Raw genomic sequence first — 21,435 nt, forward strand, 5'->3', positions numbered from 1 at the left:
TAAAACGCTTGACGCAGTGGTGGCCAGCCTGTGTGAGGCCCCGAGGTGAGCGAGACCAATAGCATCGTCGCGATGAGGGGCAGTGCCCAGACTGCCAAGCCTTGGCGGTCTTGGCATCGTTCCCTCCACCTGCGCACTCGGCGTAGCGCACAGTTCCAGTACATCTTACCACACCGGAATGCTGCTGTGAGATAGGTACCTCCCGCCTTCGGATACCTGACAATTCTCGCCAAGACCGCCAAGACTTTCCGCTCGCTCTTACCCTCATGCCCAGACTTTTGCGTAAATGTAAAGGGAGCACATCCCCCCCCGGAACTCGATATGAAGGCAACTTCTCTTCTGATCATCTATCAATCTCTCCTCGATCCTTCGCAAAGACATATTTGATCGCGTCTGAAAGGCGATCCTTTTGAGCGTATACTCGTCCTGTCTTTGATGCACATTGGGAACCTTGAGTCCCCCTCAGCCCCAAAACAACCTTAGCCTCACTCGCTTTTCGCCGTTTGGCTTGAGCGGTGCGTCATCGGCTTAACAAATACTCCGTGCACAGCACCACCACACGCAGACAATATGTCTCCTCCGGTGCCTGAGCAGCAGCCACAGCAGCCCGGCCAGCAGCAGCAGTCTTCGGCTGTGTCGTCGTCTGGTAGCGCCAGCAACGACTCCAAGTCTGCCACTCCTGCGCCCAGCGCTGCCTCAAACACCTCTCAGAGCAGTGCTACGCCCTCGACAAGCTCCGATGATAACCTCATCTGCCGATGGAATGCCTGTAACCAAAAGTTTACCACTCCAGAGTCGCTCTATGTAAGTCTTTGAGATTCCAATGACCCTGCGCAGATTGCTGACTTGACGTAGGAGCACATCTGTGAGCGTCACGTTGGTCGCAAGAGCACCAACAACCTCAACCTGACTTGTCAGTGGAACTCTTGCAGGACCACCACAGTCAAGAGAGACCACATCACTTCGCACATCCGGGTTCATGTGCCCCTGAAGCCTCACAAGTGTGACATGTGCGGAAAGTCTTTCAAGCGACCCCAGGATCTCAAGAAGCATGTCAAGGTAAGCATCATCCCCTGTTCAGTGACAACAGTTTGACTTACACGACACAGACTCATGCCGATGACTCTGTCCTTGTCCGGCCATCTCAGGATCCTCAAGGTGGACTCAACTACAGGCCACAGCCTCCCAAGGGTATGTCGCAGCTCGATTCTCCCCCACGGCCGTGGCCATCCCGTTTTCCTTACCTCGAGGCTAATTCGCCTCCAGGCCCCTCTAGCTATTATGACCACAATGGCCAGATGCGAACTAACGCCGCCGCCTTCACCCATCAGGCAGGGCATCCTAGCGGCTACTATGCTCCCCAACCCTCTACCAACTATGGCCTCTACTTCAACCAGCCGCCCCTGAACAACGCCCGCACCGAGCACCTTGGCTACAGCGCCGCCCCCGGCGGCTATGATCGAAAGCGCGCCTATGACATGGTCGACGACTTCTTTGGCAGCGCCAAGCGTCGCCAGATCGACCCCTCCTCGTATGCCCAGATTGGCCGCTCCTTGATGCCTCTTCACGGAAACCTGTCCATCCCCAACGGCCCCATGGCCGCCACAGAGCAGTACATGCCTCAGCCAGCTCCTCCGTCCGCCGTGCACGCTGGCCCTGCTCCCAGCAACCCCCTGGCTCAGCAGTACTATCTCCCCATGCCCAACGCGCGCACGCAGAAGGATCTCATCCACATCGACAACATCCTTGGCCAGATGCAAGACACCATCTACGAGAATGCCAGCCATGCTACTGCTGGCGTCCATGTCCACGGCGAGGGCTTCAACGGTTACCGCAACACTCCTTCGCCTCCTACCTCTCACCGATCACCAGGAGGCATTCCCGTGACAGCCGATGCCTACCAGTCCGTGTCTGCAGCTACCATGGCTTCTCCCCTGACAGCCATCTCCTCCACCGGCACTCCCGCCGTCACTCCTCCCTCCAGCTCCATGTCTTACACTTCCGGCCACTCTCCTAGCCCCTCCTCCTCGGGCATGTCTCCTCAGTCTCGCCACGGCTCAACAGCCTCAGTCATGTATCCCACTCTGCCCACAAGCCTCCCCGCAGTTAGCCAGGGCTTCGGTCACTCTGCTACCACAACTCTGGGACCCAGCTTTGAGAGCAACGAGCGCCGTCGCTACTCTGGTGGTATGCTTCAGCGGGCACGAGGACCCCTGCCTCTGCCTCATGAGGATACCAGCGGTGCCTCGACTCCTAAAGCGAGCGAGTCTGCCCTGTCGGTTGGCTCTCCATCCTCTGAGTCTGATGTTAGCGACGCGACCCGCGAGCGTGAGGAGCAGTATGACCGATGGCTCGAGAACATGCGAGTCATTGAGACCCTGCGCGAGTATGTCCGAGGACGTCTTGAGCGGAAGGAGTATGTTGAGGAGAATGACCGACGACCAAGCATTGCGGATGTCATGGATGTTGACCCCAAGAGCCCCAGGGGCCCCATCCGAGAACTGGGTACTCCTCGTGAGGGTTCCTCACTGTACCCCATCCTCCGCATGCCTGGTGCCTAGGCTGCTCTCTAATGCGGCTGCTGGTCTTGCTGTATTTGTACTATTTTCCTTGATATTTGGGGACTGCTTGATACGGGTCTTTTTCAATGCAACGTGTCACGACTACATAGGTGGTCTTGATGTTGTTGTCAGGTTATGTAGCATTTGTTGCGGTGTGCTGGAACACTCTTGGTTGAAAACCTGGCTTGGCCAGGAGGCTTTACATTACTTTACGGGTTGGTTATGAGTTCGGTATAGGGACCTGGGGATGCAAGAGGCTACGCTATGGATGATGATTCCAATATGCAAAAACACAGTCAGATTCTCGATTTGGTTATACTCTTTCTCTTCTCGGCGGCCGCCACCGTGCCGCTTCTGGACGGCAATGTATGTATTGGATGTCTTGTCTTGGTGTGTGGTGGAGGCTACGACGGTTATGAACATTGATTGGAAAAGACGGCTCGGATATGGGCGAGTAGGAAAACTAGGGACATGAATTTCAATCTCGTTGCCACTGAGGCAGAATACCAAGAAGTGTGTCTGGAGCATGGCTGAGGCTGAAGATGGCGATTGCTAGATCGTGACGGTTGCGCGTAATACGAGATGCCCGATACGAAGTGATCTGTAGATCAGTTGAAAGGATGACCCGAATCTGCTGGATGAAGCAAGACATGGGACAAAAGTGCCTGCAGAGGTAGATTCAGATATGGTTGATGCAGGCTTACTCTAGCCAAGGGAGCCGAGAGATTCTTGTCAGCGCCGAGTCTATAAGGTGTCAGATCCCGTGATGCCAGCTGGGGACGAATCAAGAAGAAAATAAACATTCCAACGGGAAAGCCATGCATGAGAGAGGATGATTTCACAGGTTGATTCATCTGAACTGCCACAATGCCGAGAGTTGGGATGGGGCTGCAATGTCGATCATGGATTGCTCGATCTGGAGATTTTGACAGCTGCTAGAAAACGTCACTTTTTGGGAGTACGGGTGCTACGATGGGGCAATGTTTCCAAGAATAGGAGGGCTTGCTGGTCGGTGTGTGTATCACTGAGGTCATGTTTGTTTCGTTTGTGATGCTCTGATGGAGAAGTTGTTTCTATGGAGGTTGCATCACAGACCCACGTGGGGGATATATGTACTTTTAGCCTAGACGGGCCATCGGCAAGCCATTCTCATGAGAAGACCAAGCGGCTGTATTAGGTTGTATGTTGGCAGTTCCTGGAAATGAATGCTACGAACAATGCCAGAGAAGAGAAGAGCAAGACCAGGGAAAAAGACGGTAAATCGTATCAAGGACCAACCGGGCACACAGTCTGAAACAAAAGAAGGGAAATGAAGCGATCCCCCCCTAGTGATCGACAAAACGACCGGTGCGGAGGATAACTATGACCCGCGACTGTTTTTGCATGAAGCGGGCCACGCGGGAAGAATAGCGTTTACGTCGATCAAAAGAAAGAAGAAAGAGGCTTGCTTCAAGTAAGATTACGCAAAGGGCTGTGTGCACTCTACTGAGGACGAGGGTTCGCGTTTGGTGGAGTTGCAACCGTCGGACGTAGATTGATCGACCCCAAAACACAGTCTGGTTCGTGTTTCCCTTGTCAGTGACGTGACCTTGCAATGCAAGGCCTTGTTCCGGTCCTTGTCGAATATATAAATGTGTTGTGTTCTCTCTCCCCTGCTGTTCGAGGTTTGGTCACAGACTCAGGTTGTCAAGTGATTCAAGAAAGAGAATTAGGTGTTGTTCACTGTTGTTCAATAACACTTATACTCGCCTACAACCCACACAACAACTCTTCCCACACTTACATCCTCATCTCTTACTCTTTTTCTTTTTCTTTCTCTCCTTCTAGAGAAAAAGAAACGAAACAGATACAACCTCCATCATGCGCTTCTACTCCATCACCGCCCTCTTCATGGCCGCCGTCGCCATCGCAGCCCCCGCCAACGACGTCAAGGAGTGCTGCTGCTGCAACATCGGCGAGCCAGCCATAGTCTGTACGCAACGCGCCCCAAAAGACTGCATCTGCCCTGCCGTCATGTGCCCCGAAGACGCCCCGACCCGGTGGCCCGACTCTCCGGCTCCCACCGCCACCGTCATCGAGAAGCGCGAGGAAGAGACACCAAAGCCGGAGCCCTGCTGCTGCTGCAACCCAGGCAGGGGAGCCATCGTCTGCACCATTCGCAAGCCGGAAGAGGACCAATCGTGCATGTGTCCTATGGTCCTCTGTCCTCCCGACGCTCCGACCGTGACCGAGGGTCCAGGCGCCAAAGAGACGGGGAACTAGATCCTTTTGATGACCAGGGGGGAAAGGATGCAACATGAACGCTGTTTTGAGAAATTTCACGCTTGTATATACTTTGAAGGATCCATTCCATTTTTTCTTTTACGTATCCCGTCGAATAAGGAACATCTTACGTGCATTGAAATGCGGTCGTCGTGTAACCAAAAGTAAAAGCTATATAAGTCCTTGTCCCCCGCGAGTTAAGTTTTGCTCACCTCACCCATCAACACCAACCAAGCAAAAACAAATCACCAAACATGCACTTCTCGTACCTCCTCCTGGCCCTCGTCGGCACCGCCATGGCCGCTCCCCAGCTCGTCGCTCAGCAGTGCTGCTGCTGCAACCTCGCCACCAACAAGTACGAGTGCTTCAACCCTCCCAAGTCTCAGGGTTGTAACTGTCCCGCCGTTGTCTGCCCCGAGCCCGCTGCTTCGTGATTTCTCAACTAGAGGTGAGAGGATCTGGTGACGCCTGTCGGGTATTATCCCGGTCTAACTGACCGGGAAACAGAAGGGCGTGGGAGCTGGGTGAGACAGTGTTGCAGGTTGTGGGAGGGTTTCTGACATGGACGGCATCTGTCTGAGGGAGTTGTCAGCTGACAGTGCTGTGCTTCCTTGCCTCATTGGTTTGCAACTGAGAAGACTGCATGCTAGATGGTCATAATCAGCACTCGGGACATTAATAAATTAGCCTACCAGGCCTCAGCCCATTCATGAAAGCGTACAATGTTCAATGAAAGAGGTCCAACTTGGCAATTGAATAGTCCATGTTTGGCCAAGCCACCCCTCCAACACATCAACCAATCAACTCCCTCACCAACGAGACATGTCGATGGAACAGGCAATCCTACAAATGCAATTGCCCAACAGAATGCCTCGAGAATGCCTCAGCCTCAGTAAACAACAACTTCAATGAAAGGGGATCATAAACAAATAGCCATCAATCACATGCATCAACACAGTCAATGCCAAGATAAGAAATTATACACTATCAAATACAGATAGGGAAGCTACTCCAAAAGGGCCGATATGTCGTGTCCCAAGATTCAACCCCACGATAGATTGCTGCTGCTGCTGCTGCGCTGCATGTACAGTGTTTTGCTGGGTCTCGTGTTACCCATCACTTGCCAGAGTGATCCAAGGCCTCGTCCTGTCTCACCGGGGCGCAGTCGCTGCCGCCCACCCTCTTCTCCACCTTTTGTTTCTCCATCTGCTTTGCATATCCTTCTCTCCTGAGACCTTGGACCAGTTCAGTGGCAGCTCGTGTCCGTGCGAGTTGCACATGTGGAAGGGGGATGGGATAGAGAGGCAAAAGTGTCGTAGGGGAAGGGCCGCCGCTGATGGGTAGCATTGCGAAGATTAGACCGCAGCGTAAACGGGTATATAGTAAACTGGTCATAAAAGTGCCGTCGACTCTCCGGTTGCCTGTGGCAGAACCGGGCCAAAGGGCGGGTTAGTTCGCTGAATTTTTTGCGGGAGATTATCCCAAAAAGAAGAATCGTATTCAAGACTTTGTCGTGACGTGTTTGTCGTCCAAGACGGCTTGAAGTTGCATCGCCGGCGACGGTGAAAAAGAGAAGCAGGGGAAATGCTTGCATCTCTTATTGGAACTGAGTACGGTCCTTCTCCTTGAGACCGCCGATCTGGTCCATGTCGATAGAGTAGAACTGTCCCTTGGCCTCCTTCTCGTAGGCGGGGAGCTGCTCGTCGTTCATGGGCTCAAGACCGACAGCCGAGTTGTCGCCAACCCGGACAACGAGAACACGACCGCTCTTTGGTCGGCCCTGGTCGTCCTGCTCATCAGGGAAGGTGATGTGGATCTCGGGAACATTGTCGGGAGAGTAGGGAGGCGAGTTGGGGTTGGCAAGCATGGGGTGGCCGTTCTTGTTGATGACAAAGACGCTGGAGCGGCCATTGTGCGTCGTCTCGATGGTGAGGCCTCGGTGGTTGGCCATGCGCTTGGTGTTGCTGTCATAGTACGAGGGGAGACCATCCTCCTCGTCGTGGACAAGCTGCATCTGCTTCTGGCGACGAGCGCGGCGGAACAGGAAGAGGATCGAGACCAGGATCAGGCCGAGGAAGACCAGGCCGAGAAGTCCGAGCATCATGTTGATCAGGGTGTCGTCCGAGCCATCAGAGTCCGGGGGTGCGGAGGTGGTCCGGGCAAGGAGGTTGTGAAGGGAAGGCATCGTGAATAAAGTTGGGGTCGTAACGTTATGACGATGACAGTGATAATTGAGTTTCGTGATAGTCAATGGGGGCTCCGGTGTACAAAGTGAATGAGTGACGGGCCGTTAAAGTCTATAATTCAGAAATGTCAGTAAGCCCATCCAAGCTGCGAGGAGATAGCCGGCAATGCCATCGGCGAGTGCGAGTGAGAATTGCCATTCTTCCGGAGTGTGAAGCCCATCTGCAACGCATCATCCAATACAGCAGCCAACCCCCATTCCCCATCATGGTCGGAAGAGCCATCGATGGCTTGCCGGGCAATGCGAACCGGCCAAACCGAACGAGTTCCCTCCCACCAATTCAATGCATGCCATGACGTGTTGCAGAAAAGACCCCTCAAAACAGAACTTCCGACAAAATAGAGGTGGCAGGTGGAGGGTCAGATGGGACAGAGGAGACGTACGCCAGGGAGAGGATATCGCCAATAGTCGGTTGGTGAATGCCTGGCTGGGAACCTCGGAAAGGGAGGAGGTTGGTGGTGTTGGCCTAGTTTGGTAAGGAAGGGAGGTTGGGGTAAAAAGACTGGACGGATATCAGCTGAAAGAGTGAAGCTGATGATCCAAAGGAGGGGGGTTGCAAAAAACAAAGATGTACAACAGGAGCAAAAACGATGCCGTTGACGGGAATCACGAAACAGCCCGCGAGGATTGGGTTGGAAGAGAAAGAAGAACAAGAGAAGGGCGGATTTCGGTTGGGGGAGTAGGCCATAGATGAAAAGAACAGGGGACTACCACGGAAATGAGGCCGGACCAGGGTGCAGGCAGTAGCAGGCGCTGGAGAGGCGTTGGACGGGCGCTAGGGCCACTGTTTCCTTGGTCCATCTCAGGGGCACCGCCGCTGTAATTGGCCGCTAAGCCAACTGGGCGTTGGCGTGCTGGCCCTGCTGGGGCCTGAGAGGCTGCAAGCACTGGGCTTTGCTCGTGTGGTCCTTCCATGTCTTTTTTCGCTTCTGGTGGTGCGGGGCGCCACCGTCGAGCGGTGGGATGGCAGGCCAATGGCGTGTCGAGGAGCGACACCAAGGGTCCGCTTCCATCCACATGGATGGCACGTCGTTCTCAAGGTGGGCTTCCATCCATGGCCATGGACCATGGTCGACAGTGACTCGCGCAAGCACCTGAGGTTCTCATTCTCTGTTGGTTCCAGCATCACCCTCTCGAGGTCAGCCCTTGTCCTCTGTATCTGGCTCGTTCTAGCGCTGGAGGGGTCAGCTGGGATTCGCTGGCAGCTTCCCTGTAGGCGCGCGCTTCATTGGCTACAGCCGTTGGTCCAAGGCTCCGCTTTCCCCTGCCAAGCCCTCCAAAGCCACGGTGCCTTGGTGCATTGCTGGTGGAGCTGCCCGTTTTGAGCGAGCAGCACCGAAGACGACCTCCATACGACCACCACCACGTACCTTTGCCTATCGATAAGCAGCAGAGACTTGCTCATCACTCACTGGATTGGACTGAATTCTTCATGTCAAGGGTCGGCTGCTGAAAAGGGCCTAGAGCCCACACGAGCGTGGCGAGCATGAGAGCGAATTTCGGCTGGTCGACAAGACGCCAATGCAAGGTACGAACGCTATCACACAATGACAGGGACGTTCGGTTCGGTTGCGTGAACAAAGAAAAGCCTCTTGGATGAAAGCGAAGCGCCGCACCTCGACGAATCCGCCTTTGTTCGCATACATTGCCTGGCATCGCCACTTCCTCTCCGCAGCAGGTGTCGTAAGAAATAAGCCGCTCAGCCTGGTACACGCGTTCGACAATCCTCTGCTGCTATTTCTAGCGTTACGATGCGATGGGCGGACGCAAAGGGAAGGTACGCACGGTTCCCAACAACAAGCCTCATCCATGTGCGAGCAATCGAAAAAGGGACGCAATCGGTTGTTTCTATCAAGTCCTTTGTCTGTCGCTTGTCCGCCTTCATCTTGTGTGGAACCAATGTCCTCGCATTATCCATGCCTTTTTTTTTCCGCCATCAGGAGACCCGGCAGCCCTCCTTTTCCCTCGATCCCTTTCATTGTTGACGGGCTAGAAGACTGGGTCTCTGGCACATCACCCACTGTGATCCGGCAGGCATGGATTCCCTCGCCTCTGCCCGGATTTCCTTTTGCCTGACCGCTGGCCGTAGAGAAAACTTCGGATAGCCCTGAGAGGAGCATCGACATCACCCCACATCCTTCGCGATCAAAGCACGCCATCCGTTGTTCCTGCGTGCGTCTTCTCCGCAGGGCCAACTCATATGGCGGAACCACGGATGGAGCCTCTACCACCTTGACCACATCTCCAACTGTGCTCCAGTAAACCAAGTTTGTCAGCCTGGCGGTGTAGTGCTCACATAAGACGTTGACACTGGAGAATGAGCGATGTCCCGATGGCCGAGGTCCGTTGGCTTGAGGGAATTATACCTCTTGTTGCGAACCACCAAGTTTTTCTCTCGCCCTTTGTCCTTGGAATTGTTTCCCAAGGTGCTCCCCTCTCGGTTCCCTTCCTACCCTGCTCTCACCTTGTCCCTTTCATCTATCAATAGAAGGTCTACCATTCAAGTGAATGTCAACTGTCGACCTTAGCCGTCGAACCAATTCTGCCGAATCCGCCATGCCAGTGCATTGCGAACCGTGGATGCTGAGGTCCCTCTATACACTACTCGGTGCTGCTGCTCGAAACTGTTGTCGGTTCGAAGGCGACACAAAGTCGAACCCGTTCCCGGAACCAAACATCTCCCCCACAAGAGGTGCACGAGACGCAACCTCCCGATGAGCATGAACAGTTCATCACCCACCGATGCAGCAGATGAGTGGATAAGACAGCGAGCGGCAGATTGACCTTGGTTCGAGAGCCACCGTCGGCCGAGGAGCCGTACAACCTGGCCAGACGACAACGACTCATTCGATCCGCCAGAAGTGTGAGGCCCTCGATCGGGCCATCGAGGATGTGCCTGGTGAACGGCAAACCGGGTCTGAGTGGTTCAGGTTTCTTATGTGCAGCATGTCAACGTTCGATGGAAGGAATGCAAGACAAGACCATCCTCTCGGTGCGTCTCGTCCCAGGCGGTGAACGGCGAAGTGAAACATGTCCACACCACAACAGACACTGTTTGCCTTGCTTCTGGCCTGTCAGCGGCATCGGGATCTCTGATGCGGCAACCGTTGAATCTTGGTGCATCGTGGTATCGGGCCTCTGTCGAGGAGGTCGTGGAAGCCAAAGCCCAAAGGCGACACGCTGTGTCACGAGATCAACTAGGCAGGATTATCATCAGCATTCAATCTCGGGTCACCTACTGTCTTTTCTTGTTGCCAACGAAAGTCGGGCCTCTCTTGGGATGAGCGAACGGCCAGAGTACGCAGCGTCCAACTTGACCAATGTGTCGTCAGGTTGACGGTAAGAAATCCCGGCAGCGTTCCAAAGGGATCTTTAAGAACACATTCTGCGAGGACATGCAAGTGCTCACTTGCTAGGCAACGCGTGGACTGGGTCGACTCAGCTCTCCCTTGCGTTCCCAGCCTTGGCTAGGGGGGCAGATCAGTGCACCTTTTCCCCGAACACAAGTCAGTGTCTAATGGCGGTCTGTACAATGTACTCAATCTGGAAGGGGCATCTCGGGATGGAAAACTGTATAAAGATTGTTTGTTTCGTGTCGGTTGCTATTTTGAACTGATTGCCTTGGTGTAAGATACTCTGACGGTGATACTCTACAATCGCAGTTCGAATCGGATCGCGTCCGTTCCCGCTATTGGACGAGATGCCACGACAAAACATGAAGAAAAGTGTGTCGTGGCGATGTGCAATCAGCCGTCCCGCGTTCGTTCAACGCGCTCGTGCTCAGGCCTCCTTTTCCAGGCCAGGTGGTCTCGGGCTTGTCCTTTGTTTTCCTGAGGGCGCCGAGACAGTCGGCGGAGACCCACAGTCTGCAATTCGCGAATGTGTCAACACTGCCTGGTGTAGGTTTCGAGGAGGCGGCGCATCCCGTCATGACCTAGTGTTGAGAAGCGGAGAAGAAGGGAAGCGCAGAAGGGAAGCAATTGTACTGCAAGGGAAGCGCAGGGAAAGGGCCGAGAAAAGAAGCCATCTGACCACATCTCGGCGAGCCAACTTGCTGGCGACTGAGTCTGAGGTAGCGCCGTGCTGTAAAGGCACCGCACACCTATGTCAGCAAGTACGAAGCCACCAAGGGAACATGGACGGTGGATCAGAAGTCATGGATGTGTTGACTGGATTTTGAAGTGGCGCTCACAATTCCATTCTCCAGGGAACGAGATGGAGGTCTCGGCCCAAGACATTGAATTGAAAGTGAGCTGGAGATTGATTACCCGGTACCAGCATCTGGAACACCTGGAGATTCCATGATGCAGGGTACGAAGGCTCTGATGCAGTAAGGGCCACGGTGGATATGTGCATTTTGGGCTCGTCATGGTTCAAGCAGACAGGATACAGGTGGCCTTTTGAATTGCTTCCGTGTCCAAAGTCGTTTCCTCATGATTTGCGGCATGATGCAAACACAAAAGCCAAAGTCACCTCAGCGACTCCCTGATCAGGATACGGTTAACCAGACGCAAAAGGGCTAAACCGAACAGGGTTTAGTTGGGAAAGTTAGTCTACACGATCTGGGTCTAGCCAGGAGGGGCCGCCCGTCTTGGCTTGCGGCCCTGAATTGGGGCTTGAGCGATGGAAGTTTCTCAGGTCCAACACCGTTAACAGCCAGCCAGGACACGGATACTCTGTGCGCCATTGTCATGGTACGTGTGCGTCTTGTATCAAGAGGTCAAGAAATGGTAGAGGTGATATAGTATCTCATCAATGACACCGAGAAAGAAAGGAATCAGCTGATGAAAAGGGCCTTTTCCTGCATGGCCTGCGGGATAAGCCCCAGGCATCCGCATCAACTTTGTCAAGACCAGTCTGTTGAGAGACGGTACCGAAAGAGTCCAGTACAAGTGTCCTACCCGATATGAAGCATCCCGTCTTCAAAATCACGCACATGAGCATCGCGATTCGTACAACGCTCGGGAGATCCGAAGCCCCTCATTGTGCCAAGTAGCGAGGCAGCACGAAGACAGGCGAGCAGCCAGCCAGAGCGGTTCATGTGCTGTTGCAGCCCGACTTCCTGAGGAGGAGAGTCGAGACAAGCTTGACACAGCGGCAGATTGGTCGGCAGAGCAATTGGTAGATACCCGGGCAGTCTACACCGTGCCCCGTCTGGGTGCTGTGTTGACGAGGCACAATCAATATACACCGACCAGACGCGGATGGCGTGCAGGTCTATTGTTGGGGAGACATGCCATCCTGCGCCATCTGGGTCAGAGAGGGGTTTAAGCTTTTAGCACGCACGAGGATAAAGGCGTCCCTTGTCTGCCTGTTCCCCCCCCCGTTCGAACCGTTTGCGTCTAGGAAGCGCGTTGTGTGCCGCATAGATCGCAGCTTCACCGGTTTATCACAGCACCATCTACGGATTATCGTCTGGACGAATGGGAAATACTGGGGCAATTCATCTGCCTCCCTGATCGTCCCCAGCTCAATATCGACACTAAGGCAGGATTTCCCTCCCTGCTCGAGATTAACCCTTGTCGACAGGTCCTCGAGGAGTCCCCCCCTCTTCTTCCCCCCCATTTCCAACCTTGGAGCTCGACCTTAAACCACACAGACGTCGGCGCGCTATCGAGCTTGTCTCGCCCGTCATTCCCCATCATTCCTGCGCAGACAGGACCGCACACGAGGTTTCTCCCTTAGACGGAGGGCCAAACGTTTCGCGGGCCCTTCTCTTGCTCTCCTTGTCGCGCCCCGTGCATTCCAACCCTGGTGTGCGACCTTGAGGCTTGCCCTTGTTTCGCTGGCCCGCGGCCGACTACATGTAAAACTGCCCCTACGCCCCCAAAGCTGTCGTTTGCCGCTCTCACCCTCACCTTGCTCTTCCTCCCCCTCCTCTCCAAGTTCTTCCCTCGTCGAAGCTTGGTTTGTTGTGTCGACTCGTTAATTTACTTGATCCGTCCTCTTTGTTAATTACTTTACTACCTCTAATAATCTCGCCCGCTTCTCTGCCCATTTTCACTTTCTTCTCCCGCCCCATACTTACTCGATAAACTCTTTGTTTAGAACATTTCCACACATCCGATCGAAGCCACCGTTGATATCTGACCGAAACCTTTTACTGTCTAATAGACGTCCGTCCAAACCACCAATCTTCCTTTGTACATCTGGCTTCAAGTACAGTCAACCTTTTCTGCACCTACCTTGCCTCGGAGGAGAAGAAAAAATTCTACTCTGCACATGTCGCTACATCCCTCGGCTTCATTTGTCAACTGAATAATTCCCCAACAAGACCTTGTCGGCTCTCCACCCATCGTCGGCACATGCTCGCTCCGGGACTGTCAAGGATCCTGTTGCATTCCTAAACATACAACAACACACAAAACGCACGCGACATTACACACGCCCACATATACGGCACGCGGCAGAAAGGACTGCGCACACCGTTTTACTTTGCCTCTGGATCTTGGTCTCCAGGGTATTTCCGTTCACCTTGCTTGTATACACATCCAGCTCCTCCCGTCCCAACAGCCGCACCGCCTCTCGGGAAACCGAATTGGGGTACATCCTGGAAGCAGTCTCATACACAGTCTTGGGTCCCGCCGCAAAAAAGCTTCACCACAAATACCTTAATCTTTATTGTAAGTCACGACACAGGCACCAAAGCTAATTTCTTGCCACACTTCCTTCCCGCCCTTAACCCACGAAAGGCAAGAATTGGCCCTTCTTCGCTGGGGAAAGCCTGCTTCCATCTATGACCGGATTTTGAATATAAAGTCCCCCCTGTCCCTCTCCCTCAGCCTTACCCACTCCTGACCCCCCCATCTTTTTTTCGCCTCCACATTATTTGTACTTTGCTCCGACCAGATACTGGATTGTGCTGACTGAGCTCAAGCTTGGTCGTCCGAGATCAAGCAAGCACCTACCTACCCTCACTTTTTCGATAACAACTGCCGTCTTGTTCTTGACACACAAGACCCGGTCATCACCATACAACATCCATACCTTGATCCAACGTCCGTCTCATCGGCTCGGACGCGGCATCTAATACAGGTATCCGTATCTAATACGTTGGGCCCTGGATCGTCCCTCCATCGGTTGGACACACAACACTCGCTCGAACCTTGCAGCGTGGCCCTTGAAAGCCAAGGCACCCCCAGCACCATCTGCCGCTCCATCCACCTCGCTTCACGCTCGCCTCCCTTGCGCTAAGACGCCAGACACCGGACCCCCAGCACCCACTCGACTCCTGTCCCCTCGGAGTGCAACCCCAAACACACCTACAGCGAGGTCCGACACCGCACTGAGTTCAGTACGAGAATCTGTACCTAACCCTGAGTTGCTTCTTGATCAAGGAGACAATTCAATTCGCCTCACTCGTCCTACTTCATCATTTTTTGATATGGACCAAAGCATGGCTAGCTCTTTTCAGGTGCGTCTTTGCTCTTCTTTACCCGAAACTTCATTTATGCACATGACATTCCTCGTCCTCTCCACCCTCATGCCCCATTCCTCGTCCTGCCCGTGCCCGTGCCCTGCCGTCAGCGCCTTGGCTCAAAGCCCTGGGCCAGGGAGTGCGACGTCAGAGGTGCTCGTGTGTCTCAACCAGATGCGACAGGCTAGCGCACGTCCGGATTCGCTACCACGTCGAGTCTGCGACCAAAAAAACGACGGCCAACGCTGTCCCCCATAATATTGGATGCACACCAAAACTCAAACCTTGAAAAGCACACATCATCATCATATCCCATCACGACGAATTCTTTGTTTTGTCTGAGAAATTGCCCTGGGAACCGCATACTGACATTGTCTCTTCGTCTTTGATAGCCCAGGAGACGCCTCGGTGGCTCTACCAATCTCGGCACCATGCCTGCCCAGACCAACGACAGGCAGCCGACGCAATCCATCTCGGTGCCCTACACGGCCGACGGCTCGGCCAGCAGCATCTGGGCTTATCATGGTAGGTGTCTCCCCGTGTCCGCGATATATCTGTCGTCGCTGGTCTTCTACATTCTACCTGCCCCGCTCCAGATCCCACGTGTACTGACTCCTAGCTCTAGCTGTCGATGATACCCCTGCTGGCTCCAATGCTGGAGCGCGGAACGCGAACACTCGAACCCGACCCGCGAACGCTGCAACCCGACATGCAAACTCTGGGACCCGGAACATGAGCTCTGATGACTGGCGGTCAGGGTCTGGCTGGATGATGGGAATGCCACGATCGACGGGCTCGCCGCGCGACGAAGGAGGCATCGGCAACGGCATCAACAACAGCACCAACGTGTTCGATGGATATGATGACACCTCAATCCAGGAGACCACCACCATGTCATACAGAAGGCGCAGTCCTCAGGAAAACTCCTACATGGACTCGATCACCAGCTTTGGCATAGCACGGGATTCCGGTGGCCCTCAACGACAGGCTCAATCACCTGCCAATCTGTTCAGCCATGCCCATACCCAAGGACACACTCCGAGCAACTCAATTCAGTCTCAGCGGCCAATGCCAACGCATTCCTCCTCATTCCAGCACCAGTCAACCAACAGCCGCGCCTTCAACTCCAACAGGCAGCAAATGAGCGAAGACCTCTCTTTAGAGTTCACTCGCCGGTTGACGATGGACGACAATTCAGCCTCTTCCATGACCAACGTAGGTCGGTCAACCTTCAACCCAGCCTCGCAGCCCTTTGAGGTGAGGTCCAGCTCTCAGTTGAGCAACGGCATCGACTTGTCCCAAGACCAGTTGGTCACACATCTGAACTCACAGCTCCATGGCATGAACAGATCATCCATTGATCGCATCCCCACCGCACAGAACCCTCGCCCAGAGCAAGCGAGAAGTTCCGCACCCTACGTGAATGCGGACGTGTTGAGCGCTTTGTATGGTATTCCAAGATCGGGTTTTAGTGGCGATCACGACCGGGTGCCCGGGGCGCTGCCTGTGACCCAGTATCCATCCACGGCCTCCTACAACCAGAGCGCCATGCCGTTGTTCTACTCGCCGTACTACGATCCACTCAGCCAAAGTGTCCGTCCCACCATGGTCACTGGCTATAACCTACCGAATCTGCCTCCCGGATACCCTGGAACTGTCCCCGTACAGCCATATCAAACTACCGACCCCGGTAGGGAACGACGCAGCACCGTTCTCAACGACTTCCGCAATCGCCAGAGGAACAGGCAACAGTTCACTCTCAGTCAGATTTATGGCCATATCGTCGAGTTCAGCGGAGACCAGCAAGGCTCCAGGTTCGTGCAGTCGCAGATCGACAGCGCCAACAGTGACGAGAAAGACCGAATCTTCCGAGAGATCGAGCCGAATGCAGTTCAGCTCATGAAAGATTTGTTTGGCAACTATGTTATCCAGAAGTTCTTTGATCATGGCAGCCAGGTGCAGAAGAGCATCCTTGCCGACAAGATGAAGGGCAGAATGGTGGATATGTCGATGCAGATGTACTCCTGCCGGGTGGTTCAGAAGGTATGTGTAACTTTGATTTCTCCCATGGACAATCGACTAACATTAGTAGGCAATGGACCATATCCTTGTCAACCAGCAAGCGGAACTTGTCCAGGAGCTGCAGCCCAGGATTGTCGATGTGATCAAGGACGAACACGGGAACCACGTTGTCCAGAAGATCATTCAGCTCGTACCCAGGGAACACATTGGCTTCATTATGGATGCTTTCAAGGGTCGTGTGAGAGAGTTTGCCACTCACAACTACGGATGCCGCGTCATCCAGAGAATTCTCGAGCATGGCTCGGAGGAAGACAAGGCCATGTTTCTGGAAGAGTTGCACAGCTCATGGAGGTTTCTGTTCAACGACCAGTACGGCAACTATGTGGCCCAACACATCCTCGAGAAGGGTGACCCCCAGGACCGGGATCGGATTTTTACCATGGTCATGTCCCAACTCTTGACTCTGTCGAGACAGAAGCAAGCATCAAATGTGGTTGAGCGCTGCATCAAGAACTGTACTCCTCAGCAGCGATCCGAGATCCAGAAGGTGATCACCACAGTGGGTGAGGACGGATCAATGCCACTGCAGCATATGATGTCTGATCAATTTGGAAATTACGTGATTCGTAAGTACACACTCCCAAAATATGCCAGTATATGCTAACCATGCGCAGAGAAACTTCTGAAGCGTGCTGAACCTGCAGAGAAGGAAGCGTTCAAGGACAAAATCCGACCTCTGCTCGATGAACTAAAGAAAAGTGCTACGACAAGACAGGTGGAGGCCATCGCAAAGCACCTTGAGGACGAGAGCGAAAGCGAAACAGCCACGACTCCTGCTACTACGCCGGCCTCGACCCCAAGCGCTACGCCGGCCTTGAATACAGCAAGCGCTCTTCACGTCGACGTCAACTCGTCAACACCAACGCCCGTCTTGACGAATGAGTCCAACAGCCCACAGAGCAGTGGTCCGCCCAGCACCAACGCCAGTGCTTTTGGTGGCCTTGCCGGTGATGATACGGACAAGTTGGGAAACGAGGCAAGGACAGTCCAAGTGCAGGACAATGAAGCCTAGGTGGTGTTTGAAATGGAAGCGACAGGGAGTATCAATTTGGTGGGTGATGAAGAATAAAGCATAGATGGCGTTCAAGATGCTGGAGACATATAGTTATGAGATGGGCAGGTTAGGAATGGAAGCGGGAAACGACATTGCAGGTGTATCATCACATTGGGGAATAGATGGGATGGCTGGGCTCTGGGAATGCAATGAAATGGATGCCGGCCGGAAAGCGATAATATGAGGGCCGCAGAACATGAGGTATACAGGGCCTTACACCAGCGACAAAATTATCAGCTGTATTCTAGGTACAAGAATCGGTCAAGGATAGTATATGAGGATTATCCAAAGCGGTAATAAGAGACTCACTCGTACTTGGGGTTTGTAACCTTTGAGATTTCTGCTGACAGTGTAACAATTGGAGAAAAGGAGTGAGTACGTACCTTGATCCCTGCGGTTAACATCGGCAGTCCTGCCCCAGAATAATGGAACCTTCCCCTACCTAACGTTCAAGTGGTTAAGATGACGCCACGTGCAGGAGCCAAGTCACTTAAGCAGGTACCTAAATTAAGTTACTCTGGACGGTGGTTGCCGATTCCGCTCCGAAACCTCCCAACGTCGGGTCCCTTTTGCTACGTAGAAGGAGCACTTGCATCCTCCCTTATATGGCGTCTCACATCTTCAACCTCCCCCTCGCACCGACGGCCCCGAATCGAATCCTGCCCCTATGAGTGCATCACCTCGAGCCCGGTAGTCTACACTAGCCCCCGACCTACCTGCGGGGTCTCCCTGCCCGCAATGACAGCCACTGCCCGGTTGAGGTCTCTGAGCCCGCACGTGCTGCGAGCCATCGGCACAGCTCCTCGCGCCGCGGCGTTCACACGGCATAGAGGAACCTTTGCGCGGAGGCGAGGGAAGGCGGTTGAACCTCAGCCAATTGGCAGCGAGAAGGTCCGGTCGCTCAATGCCTCGTCTGGTGTTATCGGTGGCGCGGCCAGCCGGCCTGTGGTAAACCAGAGCGCTGCTGAGCAACAGCCACCCCAACTTACCTCGATCGAAGAGACTCCCTCGGAACCCGATACGTCTAGTCAGAACTTCTCGACCCAGTCCGGCGAAGCGACGAGCAGTAAACCTCAGCCGAAAGAGAATGAAACACCCCAGGAGGAGCGGGCCAGGCTGGCTCGAGAGGAGGCCAAGCAGAGCGGCCCCCTGGAGGCTGTTCTGCACATGCAACCCCCCGAGACTATGAGGCATGGCCCTGCCATGTGTCCGCCGCCATATATCCATCACTTTGACAGCTACTCGCTGGTCAAGCAGCTGCAGGAAGGGGGATACTCTCAGGAACAGGCGACAACCGCCATGAAGGCAATTAGGGCGCTGCTCGCACAAAATCTTGATATTGCGCAGTCGACTCTAGTTAGCAAGAGTGATGTGGAAAACGTAAGCTCTAATTGCACTAGGAGAAGTGGTTCAGGGGGCTGACTGTTTGGACCAGGAAACATACCTCTTTACGGCAGCTTGCTCAGAGCTTAGCACGGAGATCAGGAATAACCGAAGGCTCGAAGAAGAGCAGCTACGTCAACAGCGAACGCATCTGCAACATGAGGTGGACATCTTGACTCAGTCCCTTAACCAGGAGGTCTTGACACTGAATGACAATGTGCGAGGGTTGTTCAATGACCGCAAGATGGCAGTGAGCGAAGAGCAGAAGGTGGGGCAGAGCGCAGTAAGTCTTCTCTCAGTTGGATACGGGGTATGGAAATGTGTTTAGCTGACAGCATTCCAGGTCCAGCAAATCAACTACAAGATCAGCATCGTACTTAGCAGCGATGCCAAGTCAGAGATTGAGGCAGTACGCTGGATTCTGATCCGTCGATCAGTCCTCGGTATCCTCTTCATGGCTGTTCTCACGCTGGGTACACTCCGATATGCCACCTATGTTAGCCATGAGCGACAAAGGGAGGTAGAGAGGAAGAAGAAAGAGGAGGAAGAGAGACGAAGGAATGGCGGCAAACAAGACCGCTCGTCAGATGCCGACGCGGCTGTGATCCTGGCTGCCAACTGAGAGTCTCGGACGACTACTACAACTACAACAGACGAACGACAATATTTCCTTGGGATTTATAACCGATACCCTATAGACTTTTGAACTGGGAGGAGTAACCACGCACTGGGAGAGGGATTGGGATTGGGACCCTAGATGCTATGAGCCATGACGAAGGATTGGAGAGACACTCCACACATAACAAACAGACACAGAACAGAAAACTACACTCGGCTTTGACAAGCCTATTTCCTAGACGTATACATAGATTTCGAATACATAGACCGCACCCTGCGACAATATCAGAACAGGGACAGCCTCCTTCTCACCACTGAGGGGAAACGGCTTTCAAGCCACAACCGACCCCTCCTGCACCGCCACCAATTGGAAAAACCCATCAACACGTGCGATAACCCCACGCGTCGCATCTTATCGCCCCGTCGCGTCTCCCGCCGCCGCCGTACTACAACACCAAGAAACAAGCATCACCATCTTACACCCACACCACCCAATGGCACCCGATCCGCAACCAGACAACCCCCCGGCCGCCGAACCGGCGCAGGAGAACGAGCCCACCGAGGAACAGCCGGCCTCTCCTCCGCTGCCCCAGCGCCACACCGCCGTGACGCCCGGCCCTCGCGCCGCGCGACTGCAGGAGCTCTACTCGCGCTCCCTCCGCAAGACGCTCGGCAAGATTGGATGGGAAAACGTCGCGGGATGCTACCCTACCGTCGCGAAAAGGGCAGAGGGCGTGCTGAGGCAGGTGCAGGGTCAGATGGTTGAGAAGCTGGGGGAGAAGTGCGAGGTACGCTTGTTCCTCTGTCTGTGGAAAGCATTGACTTGTCGCTGACACCGAGGAATAGAAAGAATTCGAGAGTATACTTGTTACGAGGCAGGTTGTGCCAAAGCTCAATGACCTGGAGAGTCTCATAAGCGACGCCTCCCGCCGCCGCGCCGAATCAACATCAGAAACACAACCAACACCGTACGTCCCTCCAACTCTTCTCAAGTTTCTCCTCCACTAACATGTTATACGCAAGACCTCACCTCCTGCCCCCATCCGCCATCCTCGCCGCACACATGACGCCCTCCCTCACGGCGCACCAGTCGCAGCTCAACGCGCGCCTCCAGACGACGCAGTCGCAGAACGCCCTGCTGCATGACGAGGTCCGCCGGCAGCGCGATGAGATCCGCTCGCTGCTCGAGGCCCTCGAGGCCGTCGTCGCCGACGTGCAAGGTGCAAATGACGCCCTGCGGCCGCTCGTCGATGAGGTGGCCGCCGAGACGAGGGAGGGTATTGCGGCTGTCGAGGCGGCGAGTGGTGGTGGGCGAGCACCACCGCCGACGACTACGACAACGTAGTGGATGGAGTGTAGGGGGTACTGTGGAGCAATTGGAACGTTACAAGGCTGCTGCAGCATGGCCGGCCGTAGCGGTGGAATGGGATACATCGAGGGGTCCTTGGGAGGCGACACATTCATATGATACCATACTTTTCATCTTGTATACCGGCGTTTACTTACGAATCAATGTCTACAAACGAGCAGTCATTTCATGACGAGGAGCTATATCCTGATATTTGTCCTCTCATAGGTACCTATGTACAAGCAACTCAACAGTCAATGGTGACTGCGTGCTAGCGAAAGTCGTGTATATACAAAATCATGTACAATATCCATGGGCAAGTATTATCCCCCCCATGCCATGCACCGCGAAAAGAGCTTTAACCAAAATGACAAAACAACTGAAACTCCGGCCCATGATCATAAGTCTTTGCCACCGTTGGCTTATGCAACCCCTGAATGCGCCGGATATGCAAAGTATGTACAA

General features: G+C 54.1%; 6 protein-coding genes across 6 annotated transcripts; 5 read left to right on the forward strand and 1 right to left on the reverse strand.

Moving 5' to 3' along the window:
• Window positions 1-570: 570 nt before the first annotated feature.
• NCS57_00631400 (uncharacterized protein) lies at window positions 571-2,561 on the forward strand (the record flags this gene model as incomplete). The annotated part of the gene is made up of 4 exons (XM_053056206.1): window positions 571-804; window positions 856-1,059; window positions 1,110-1,191; window positions 1,267-2,561. 4 exons carry the CDS (start codon window positions 571-573, stop codon window positions 2,559-2,561), a joined length of 1,815 nt encoding a protein of 604 aa, XP_052915161.1.
• Window positions 2,562-4,421: 1,860 nt separating this feature from the next.
• Window positions 4,422-4,823, forward strand: NCS57_00631500 (uncharacterized protein; the record flags this gene model as incomplete). The annotated part of the gene is made up of 1 exon (XM_053056207.1): window positions 4,422-4,823. The coding sequence occupies one exon, from the start codon at window positions 4,422-4,424 to the stop codon at window positions 4,821-4,823; it is 402 nt and encodes a 133-aa protein (XP_052915162.1).
• Window positions 4,824-6,420: 1,597 nt separating this feature from the next.
• Window positions 6,421-7,008, reverse strand: NCS57_00631600 (uncharacterized protein; the record flags this gene model as incomplete). Its single annotated transcript, XM_053056208.1, has 1 exon — window positions 6,421-7,008. One exon carries the CDS (start codon window positions 7,006-7,008, stop codon window positions 6,421-6,423), a length of 588 nt encoding a protein of 195 aa, XP_052915163.1.
• Window positions 7,009-14,452: 7,444 nt separating this feature from the next.
• Window positions 14,453-17,579, forward strand: NCS57_00631700 (PUM-HD domain-containing protein; the record flags this gene model as incomplete). Its single annotated transcript, XM_053056209.1, has 5 exons — window positions 14,453-14,482; window positions 14,878-15,010; window positions 15,111-16,528; window positions 16,578-17,133; window positions 17,182-17,579. 5 exons carry the CDS (start codon window positions 14,453-14,455, stop codon window positions 17,577-17,579), a joined length of 2,535 nt encoding a protein of 844 aa, XP_052915164.1.
• Window positions 17,580-18,359: 780 nt separating this feature from the next.
• NCS57_00631800 (uncharacterized protein) lies at window positions 18,360-19,626 on the forward strand (the record flags this gene model as incomplete). Its single annotated transcript, XM_053056210.1, has 3 exons — window positions 18,360-19,001; window positions 19,057-19,287; window positions 19,348-19,626. 3 exons carry the CDS (start codon window positions 18,360-18,362, stop codon window positions 19,624-19,626), a joined length of 1,152 nt encoding a protein of 383 aa, XP_052915165.1.
• Window positions 19,627-20,095: 469 nt separating this feature from the next.
• NCS57_00631900 (uncharacterized protein) lies at window positions 20,096-20,967 on the forward strand (the record flags this gene model as incomplete). Its single annotated transcript, XM_053056211.1, has 3 exons — window positions 20,096-20,410; window positions 20,469-20,590; window positions 20,646-20,967. Exons 1-3 carry the CDS (start codon window positions 20,117-20,119, stop codon window positions 20,965-20,967), a joined length of 738 nt encoding a protein of 245 aa, XP_052915166.1. The 5' UTR covers window positions 20,096-20,116.
• Window positions 20,968-21,435: the final 468 nt, after the last annotated feature.

The sequence above is a fragment of the Fusarium keratoplasticum genome, chromosome 4, assembly GCF_025433545.1.
Source record: "Fusarium keratoplasticum isolate Fu6.1 chromosome 4, whole genome shotgun sequence".
Taxonomy (NCBI): Eukaryota; Fungi; Ascomycota; class Sordariomycetes; order Hypocreales; family Nectriaceae; genus Fusarium; species Fusarium keratoplasticum.